Source organism: Miscanthus floridulus, chromosome 16, assembly GCF_019320115.1.
Source record: "Miscanthus floridulus cultivar M001 chromosome 16, ASM1932011v1, whole genome shotgun sequence".
NCBI lineage: Eukaryota > Viridiplantae > Streptophyta > Magnoliopsida > Poales > Poaceae > Miscanthus > Miscanthus floridulus.
In genome coordinates, this window is record NC_089595.1 from 74,381,954 (window position 1) to 74,392,038 (window position 10,085).

The window sequence follows — 10,085 nt, forward strand, 5'->3', positions numbered from 1 at the left end:
ATGAATCTGAGGTCCGGACATGGGAGTACCAGTTCAGGAGCGGCCAACAAGGGCCATGGTGACAGTGCTTGGGCCTTTGAGCGTGACAACGAGGGAGCTCGGGAGGTTCCACCTTTGGTTCCTCATCCTTTCTCGCCGCCACCACCGCCTCTGCCGCTGTCCGCCGTGGAGGTCATGGTGGAGTTGTTGGCTGCTCGTCGGGAGTCAGCCGCGGCTCGACAAGAGACTGCTCGTGCCTTGGAGATTATGGCACAGGCCGTCGCGGGTCTCGCCCGTGGAGGACCCGGAGGCAATGGTGGGAATAGGGGTGGTGCTCGCCGTCTTGAGGGACAGTCCTCTTACCAGGACTTCCTCAAGACCCACCCGCCCATGTTCACGCCATCGGATGATCCGTTGGAGACGAAGCACTGGCTTTGCACGCTGGAGCAGAAGTTTCAGCTGCTCGGAGTGGCCAACGAGCAGAAGGTGCACTTTGCGTCCCAGCAGCTTTTGGGGTCCACAGGTGCCTGGTGGGAGACTTTCCTAGCCGCAGAGCTGCCAGATCACCCGGCAACGTGGCAGGAGTTCTCCATCGCCTTCCGTGAGTTCTTCATACCTACTGGCGTTATCCACCAGAAGGTGACCGAGTTCATGGAGTTGCGTCAAGGGAGCAGGACGGTAATAGAGTATGTGAATCAGTTCAACCACTTGGCTCAGTATGCTGGTAGTCAGGTGGACACAGATGACAAGAAGAAGGATCGCTTCTTTCGTGGTCTCACTCCCGTTCTTCAGGAGAAACTATACCTGGGAAACTATCAGACCTTTGGGGCTCTGATGAACGCCGCCATTGCTCTTAAGGGTTTTCAGCAGGCATCTCAGGCGGATTGGAAGCGGAGGAGGGTGGCAGCTAGATCCTCCAGCCACCCTCATACTCAGAAGGTGCAAATTGTGAGGCGAGGGTCCTATCAATCATCCGGCGAGCCTCCGTTCTGGTCACCCCAGCAGACCTCATAGACTTCTGCTACTCAGTACAAGGCACCTCAGCAGCAGGTGCAGCCCCAGCAGACTCAGGGACAGCAGGTCCCACCTCGTTAGGGATTCAGAAACAAGCCTGGTGCTTGTTTCAAGTGTGGTAAGGAGGGCCACTATGCCAGGGAGTGTCCTCAGCAGCAGACAGCTTAGCCGTCTCAGCCGTTTGCAAATTCTAGGCTGATTAAGGGGACTTTCATTAAGAGGAAGGTGCCCAGCATATCTGGTCAGGTGCACTTCACGGATGCTCAGTAGGTTGTGCAGTAGGAGACAGTTATGGCTGGTATGTTTACCATCGAATCCCATCCAGCTTTGGTGTTGTTTGATTCTGGTGCATCGCATTCCTTTATGAGCATGGGGTTTGTAGAGCGGCACAATTTATCACTTGTGGCTATACCATATGCCTATAAGATCCGTACTGTGGGTTCTCAGATGTTTATCAATACCCGCACGAATACAGTAAGTTTGGTATTAGCCACCCACACTTATCGTCTACAGTTCATGATAATGCCTGGGCAAGGCATTGATGTTATTCTTGGGATGAACTGGTTGCGGGTGTATGGGGTATTGGATATGAAGAGAAGAAGTGTAGAATTACGGCTTCCGTCTTCTAAGGATAGGATATCTCTCATCATACCCTCAGAACCGATCTTACTTATTGCTGCCCATGCTGAAGCCGTTCCTAATCTTACCTCCATTCCAGTAGTATGTGAGTTCCCAGATGTTTTCCCGGAGGATCTTCCTGGATTGCCACCGGACCGTGAGGTAGAATTCTCCATTGAGCTTGAGCCTGGTACTGCTCCTATCTCCAGACGTCCGTACCGCATGGCTCCAAGAGAACTAGCAGAAATGAAGAAGCAACTAGAGGAGTTGATGGACAAGGGGTTCATCCGCCCAAGTTCTTCACCATGGGGTTGCCCAACGATTTTCGTAAAGAAGAAGGATGGTACACTACGGATGTGTGTGGATTACCGCCCCCTCAATGCGGTAACAGTTAAGAACAAGTATCCCTTGCCCCGCATTGATACTTTGTTTGATCAGTTAGCTGGTGCCATGGTGTTCTCGAAGATAGATCTCTGATCGAGCTACCATCAGATCAAGATCAGGCCACAGGATATACCAAGGACAGCTTTCTCTACTAGGTATGGGCTATATGAATACCTAGTGATGTCTTTCGGCCTCACCAATGCGGGCTTTCTTCATGTACTTGATGAACTCAGTTTTTATGCTGGAGCTAGATAAGTTTGTGGTAGTTTTCATTGATGACATCTTAATCTATTCCAAGAATGAGGAAGAGCATGCCCGTCACCTTCGGATAATACTGACTCAGCTAAGGGAGCACCAGCTGTATGCTAAATTCAGCAAGTGCGAGTTTTGGCTTGATCAAGTGTAGTTTTTGGGACATGTGTTGACACCTAAGGGCGTTTCTGTGGATCCCAGCAAGGTGCAAGATGTATTAGATTGGAAGTCTCCAAGGTCTATGCACCAGATCCGTTAGTTCCTTGGGCTAGCTGGATACTATCGACGTTTCATCCCTGATTTCTCCAAGATAGCCTAGCCCATGACTAAGCTGCTCCAGAAAGAAGCTAAGTTTGTTTGGAGTCCAGCTTGTGAAGAAGCTTTTCTGTCCCTAAAGACTTTTCTGACCACTGCTCCTGTGTTGGCTCAACCTGATATTGAGAGGCCCTTTGATGTTTACTGTGATGCCTCGAAGACGGGATTGGGGTGTGTGCTTATGCAAGAAGGGCATGTGATAGCTTATGCTTCGTGCCAACTGAAGAAGCACGAGGTGAACTACCCTACCCATGATTTAGAGCTAGCTGTTGTAGTTCACTCTCTGAAGATTTGGAGGCATTATTTGTTGGGCAACAAAGTGCATATCTTCATTGACCACAAGAGCCTTAAGTATATTTTCACTCAGTCTGAGTTAAACATGAGACAAAGGAGATGGTTAGAGTTGATCAAGGATTATGATTTGGAAGTCCACTATCATCCAGGAAAAGCCAATGTGGTGGCAGATGCTTTGAGTCATAAGTCGCATCAGGTTGAGGAAATACCCTTGTCACTCCACCACACTGAGGTGCTAGCTCAGATTACTTTGACCTCATAATTACTGGAGCAAATTATTCAGGAACAGAAGGGAGATCACGAAGAGATTCCTCACATCAAGAAGTTGCTAGCAGAAGGGCATGGATCTCATTTTAGCATTGATGAGCAGGGAGTCATAAGATACAAGGATAGACTGGTAGTTCCATCCAATGAAGCGCTGAAAAGAAAGATTTTGCAAGAAGCCCATCATTCCAAGCTGTCTATCCACCCTGGTAGCAACAAGATGTATCATGATCTATGCAAGCTATACTGGTGGTCATACATGAAGCAAGATATCACCCAGTTCGTTGTGGAATGTGACACTTGTGGCAGAGTCAAGGCAGATCATATGCGTACTTTGGGATATCTACAGCCCTTGCCCATTCCTGTTTGGAAATGGGAGGATATTTCCCTAGATTTCATTGTGGGTTTACCCTGCACCTCCTCTGGTTTTGATTCTATTTGGGTCATCGTGGACCGTCTCACCAAGTCTGCCCACTTCCTTCTGGTGGACACTTGATACAATGCCAAGAAGTATGCAGAGTTATACTTTGATCGGATTGTGACCCTACATGGAGTTCCTCTCACCATCATCTCTGATAGAGGGTCAGTTTTTGTCTCTCGTTTCTAGGAGAAACTCCAGGAGTGTTTGGGTACTCGTCTTCTCAGAAGCTTGGCATACCACCCACAGACGGATGGTCAAACTGAGAGGGTGAACTAGGTGCTCGAGGATATGCTGCGGGCTTGTACCATCTCTTTTCCTGAGAAGTGGGATCATTGTTTGAAGCTGGCAGAATTTTCATATAATAACAGCTATCAAGAGAGTATCCGCATGGCGCCGTTTGAAGCTTTATATGGACAAAAATGTAGGACACCACTAAACTGGGTTGAAGTAGGAGACCGTGGGTACTTTAGGCCTGATTTCATAAAGGAGGCTCGTGAGAAAGTAAATATAATTCGTGAACACTTGAAGTCAGCTCAGAGTCGACAGAAGGCTTACGCAAACAAGCGAAGGAGGCCTTTAGAATTTGCAGCTGGAGATTACGTGTATCTCAAGGTATCTCCTATGAGAGGGGTACATCGATTTGGTGTTCATGGCAAGTTAGCCCCTCGATATGTGGGTCCATACAAGGTGTTGCAGCAGTGTGGGCCCGTTGCTTATCGTCTCCAACTCCTTGAAATTCTCTCGGCGGTGCACAATGTATTTCACGTCTCGCAACTGAAGAAATGCCTATGAGTTCCTGAAGAATCTGTGGAAATAGAAGAACTTTCGCTACAACCTGATCTGTCCTATGTGGAGCATCCTATAAAAATCTTGGATGAGAAGGAGAGAGTAACTAGGAACAGGGTGATAAAGTTTTATAAGGTACAATGGCAAAACCATGCAGAGGACGAAGCCACCTGGGTGCAAGAGAGTTACTTATCAAAGCATTACCCCCATCTCCTCTCTGGGTTGGATAGTTAGCTTTGCACAAAATGTACTCCATACCCTTTCTCACACTAGGCACATGAAATCTCGGGTCGAGATTTTGTTTTAGGGGGGTAGATTTGTAACACCCTAGTGTTACATTGTAACGTTTTGCTGAAACATTTCGTAAGCATCTGATTCAGGTGCATTTGTGTATGATAGGCTTTATAATCCATGTTTGGCTTTGAAACATTTTTATGAAACAGGAAAGCATAAGGTTATGTTTCGTGTCACATAACGCGTTTATTACCTTAATCGAATTATTATTAACGCTAAATGTTATAAAACGTTTTAGGAATGACGATAAAAAGTTGCGGTCGATGACATGGATGGCTAGCACGTACGTCCCGGGGGTCGGGTTTGGGGTTTCGACGCGAAACCTTTCAAATCGACGTCCTCCACGTAATTATTTGAAGTGGTCGACGAAGCCACCTTTGGCATTAGTTGTAGAACAATTGGCTTAAGAAGTAGCGTAATGTCGCGACTGAGAGTGATGGCTCGGTGTACTCCTTTTCGCATCGAGCAATTGGAGTAGCGTTTGGAGCGCGGCGTACACATTTTCTAGCTACTTTAAAAGTCGTGCACGTCACCTGGCTGAACAATGGGCACGGTCACCACCCCGTTTGGTTTGCCAGCACGCTCTACCGCATGGGTCAGAGCCACTGCCGCACCCGGCTGCGCTCGCTGCACCGTGCACGCTCACGACCTGCGCGTCCTAGCCTCCTGCTCACTGCTGCCCGCCTACGCGCTCTGCCCCGCTGCTGCTCGCCTACCGTCACGTCTAGCCCGTCATGCGTGCCAGCACGGCCATGTTTTCCTTACCACCGAGACGCGACACGCACGTCTTGCTCTGCTCTGCTTTGGCCAGGAGCGCGCTGGTCCCACATTGCACGTCGCCTGTCGCCACGGTGGTTCTACGCCGTTGACATCGCCTTGGCTGTTTGTGCGTTGGACGACGGTCTGCCCGCCGTCACCTCGCGTCGCACTCGCGCTGTGGACCTTGTCGGATGTTGCCCGCTGTGTCGCCGTATCATTGATTCGTCGGCTTGCTGCCACACCTTGCTGGCTGGCGCCTGGAGCCATGCCCTACTGTTTCCCCATGGCCATGCAGGTCAGTAATTGCATTGGCGACCACCGTAGGTCCGAGCCATGCCGCGCCAGGATCTCCCCTGTCCCCACTGTCTCCTTGCCGTCGAAGCAATTTTCCCCAATTTGCCTTAACCATAGCTGTAGGTCTCATTTCGCCTTAGGCACGGCTCCGTTAGGCGTCTGGCTGTGCCCCGTTCGCACCTTGCGGTGGGTGTCCTTGCACATGATTGGAATTTCTTAATTCCGCATCACCGGCTCCATAAGACCGAACCGACGTCCTCCAATGGCGAGCCAGGCCCGCAGTGCATCTCGTATCGATTCAGTGCACCCACAGTCTCGCCATATCCCCTTGAGCACCCCGCGCACCTCAGTCGTATCATCGCAGCAGGCCAGCCCCACCGCCACGGTAGTGCCCCCGTCGGTCACCACCGCACCGCCGCGAGCTCACGTGGCTAGCCTTGCTCAGACCGCCTCCAACCTAACCGTCAACGCAAGGGTGTCGGTGAGTACTCCCTGGTGCTCGCTAGGTCGTGCGCTGGCCTCGCCGTCGCTGTTGCTCACGAGAACACGCTCGCCTTTGCAGGTTAGGAGCCACCACCGTGGAGGGGGTTTGCGCCTGCGTCTCTGCTCGTCGTGTCGCCTCCAGTAGCTTCTACGTGCTGTCCAGGTACCTATCGACCCCTTAGGTAGGCAGTAGGGGTTCAGGTGAGGTCAGCGTGGTCGCCCGGTGCCGTGCCGTCGCACCGGTGCGCGCCCTGGGGGCCAGGGACCTCCTCGCGGTGAAGAAGAAGAAGTGGGAGGGTGCAGATGTAAAACGATAGACTAGCGAAACAGTACCGTAGAGCTCGTAGCAAATACCGAGTTCGTTGGGGGTGTTCGTGCATTTTTACCGACGCGCGTAGACTTTCCCCTTCGCGGGCCGTTGGCCATCTGGGCCGCGCCTCCGCGTAGGCCGCGCGCTGGACTGCTGTCGCGCGCGGGCGGGATAACGCGCTGGACTGGGCTGCGCGTGGTGGGCCGGCGAAAGAGGATTCGATTTTCATTAATTCCTGGAAATTGAAATGCTTATTTATTTCCTGTTATGAATACAACTTCGATAAATTGTAGTAAATTGCATGGTGGTCCAAAAATAGCGAAACTAAGTTTGTTAGGTTCGCAAAAATGTCGCCTACCTGTTAGTACAGTGAGTTCACCATTAGCGGTTAGGATGGTAGGCTCATAAGCTTGAAGTAGAAAGCTTAGCGGTATATCAATCTTTAATTGCAAGATTTATTGTGGTAGACCGACGAAAACTTTAGCTTTGAAATCGTTACCGTAGGTTCCTTAGGCATTTATATGCTTGCTGTAAAAATGGTAACCATAGAACGAGTCGTTTAATGACGTAGTTATTATCCTTGCTTTATCGTAAACTGGCATTAGGAGTATGAATATCCGTAGTCATCGTAAGAATGTAGGACACGGTCATACATGTTAGTAGTACTGGTATATAGCTTAGACTTTAGTAGGAAGACGTCGCTTAGTAATGTAATAGAGGTACTTTTGCATTGAGAATTTCTGTTGCCAGAGTGTAATCATTGCATCGGCATTTCATGTAGATCACGAACAGGTAGACTTCGTACCTGTCGGTGATCCGGAGTACGACGAGGTGATCGAGGAGTACGAGGAGGAGCTTTTCACATAGGAGGGGGCCCAGGAGCCTGTCAGTACTGACTTTGCTGACTCGGCACCTGCCTAAGGCAAGCCCCGGTGCATAACCCCTATTTTTAAATGATCACTGAATATATTTATATGATATGCATTTACGTTACAGGCATTTTATGAAAACTACATGCATAGATATATCTACCCTGAGTCCTACCAGTGCAGGTCGAGTAGCTGCTATGCTCAGGATGTCGGTAGCGTGAGTAACCTGACGTTACTCGCAAATAGGTGATTACACTATAATATCATGATAAAATAATGGGAAGGAAAAATGGTGACCGGACAGGGATGTGGATTTGGTACTGGTGGGTGTGAGGGGTTGTGTCCTGCGGCCAACAGGGCATAGCCCGGTTATACTTTTTCCCTGTCTGTGTCGATTACGGACCGGTCATTGCATATGACTCTAGGCAAGTCACAGACTATTGTCCCGAGCACATACTTGAGTATGGGCGCAGGGAAGACTTGCTGCTCTCTTGTCGCGAATCCGGCTATTTCCGGACCGTCTGATGGGAAGAGGAGGTGGTGGAGGTCCTTGCGCCGCACTGAGTCCGGGATTCAGAGGCGGGGGCTTGGAGTCCAAGTTTGGATGGGGACCTGGACACCCGGGACAGGAGAGTGGTAGGTTAGTCCTGCTTGTGCCTGGGGTACAAGTGAGGCGTGTGTCTTCGGGGCACCCAGCTGGGCACATTGATTCGCGAATCGCCGGGTTATCCGGTACGGCTTGTCTGCGGTTTAGCACCATAGTAAGAACTGGAAGTGGAAAAGGAGAAGGAACAATATTGATTGCTCAACTCTTGCTTGAAAGTAGTACATGTGCTTATATAGATTGACTAGATAAAAACTTAATACGGCTGATGATAATAATATATCAATAAGGACTCACTGTTAGTACTGCTTTTGGCTAAAAGAGAACCAGCAACCATAAAGCCTGGCATATTCCTTGGAGTCGGGAAAGTATTCCCGCTATCGGATAAGTCTTGCGAGTACATTGTGTACTCAGGATTTATTTACCTCTGTTGCAGGTGACGCTTGAGGAGTTTCTTGAGTGGAAGATCCACCTGGTGGGCTCAGACGGAATCCTCGTTATCTTATCGCTAGATGTTATCCTTTTAATATTCCGCTGTTTATCATTCCGAACTCTGTATTTGTTATTGTAATAATGTACTTTTTCAGAAACTCTAATGTATGAAATGGACTTGTGTTGTAACTCGTTTTCATTATTGGATCCTTGGGGAAAATTGTGAATCTTTCGTGCTCTCCCTCGGGGTGTGTCCGACGGATACCGCTCGTGGTAGTGGCTTTCGGGGTGCTTAGTGTCTGGTGGAAGACGAGCGCCTCCGTAAGTACGCTATTCCAGGTGGTTCTGCCACAACTTTGGTCCTTACGTGATGGAAATATGCACGTAACAACACATTTAGCTAGTTAAGACTTAATAAGAAATAGAATTGACCGGATTTATAAGAAAACTGGGTTTGAAAACCTATGGGATGCACAGTTTATTAAAGAAAATCTAGAAACCAGTGCGTTTCAGAAAATACCAATGATGGTGCCTGCAACAGATATACTAATGTCAGCACAAAGGAAATCTAGAAATGTGCCACCCACAAAGGGCTCTTTTTCAATCCTACAAAGGGCTCTTTTTCAAGGACATCTTATATGACTATCATGTTGACTGTGTGTAAGAGACTCAAAAATATTATGAGAAGGTGCTTTTTTAAAAGAAAATTGATCCTCAAAAAGCTTATGCTTTGGAACCGGTTGCATTCTCCCGGAAAACCTAGAAGATTCTCTATGCTGTTAATTCCGAGAAGATCTAATATGGAGGATTTTGCTATTAGGGAGTTCTATGTAGCTGCTTCATAAAAAGCTTAGGAGAAGTTGGACCGTAGTAACTCTGTATGGTCGTGCTCGCGATGATGAAAAAGAACAATTTCTTATTGAACTGTCTCGATATATTAAGGCCCCGTTCGCTGGTCTGAAACTAGCTGAAAAACACTGTTCCGGCTGAATTATTGTGAGAGAAAAACATTGTTTCGGTTAAAAAAAGAAGCCGAACAAGCCGAATATAGAGTAAGCCGAACAGGGCCTAAAGGTTCAAAACAGAATTTCGTGGGGAATAAAAATACTAACATGTTTCATGTAATCATAAACTCATATTAACTTAGGCCTCGTTTAGTTTCTCTCTCTAAAGTTTACTTCCTATCACATCGGATGTTTGGACACATGCATTGTGAGACGAATTTTTTAAGCCTAATTAACCCATGATTTGACAATATGGTGCTACAGTAAACATGTGCTAATGATGGATTAATTGGGCTTAATAAATTCGTCTCACGGATTACTGAGGATTTCTGTAATTTATTTTATTATTACTATCTAAACACTCCCATATAATACCTCGATGTGACAATCGATGTGATATCTCTAAATTTTTTTCTCTCGATTTAAACACCACCTATGACAATTTTTCAGACTAGTGGGAAATAGTACATGTGTAGTACGAGTAATAGTCAAGCTGTGCTGACTCTTGAAAAAACAAATTGGCATGGCGAGGGAGATGAATTCATTTGCCATTTAATTCTTCGGCTGATCAATGTCAAGGTATGTTTGAAGCCTTTGCATCGGTTGTGGTTGCCTGGTTGGAGCTGACTGTAAACCCCAAACTTTTGGGCCCTGTTCGCCTGTTGATTTTAGTCAGGGCTTATCAGTTATAGTATAGTGTTTTTCTCTC

The 10,085-nt window shown here is 48.0% G+C and overlaps 1 protein-coding gene across 1 annotated transcript; it reads left to right on the top strand.

The window, feature by feature from the left end:
• On the top strand, positions 1-993 carry LOC136510841 (uncharacterized). Its single transcript, XM_066505163.1, has one exon. The coding sequence runs from the start codon at positions 1-3 to the stop codon at positions 991-993; it is 993 nt and encodes a 330-aa protein (XP_066361260.1).
• The last annotated feature ends 9,092 nt before the right edge of the window (positions 994-10,085 follow it).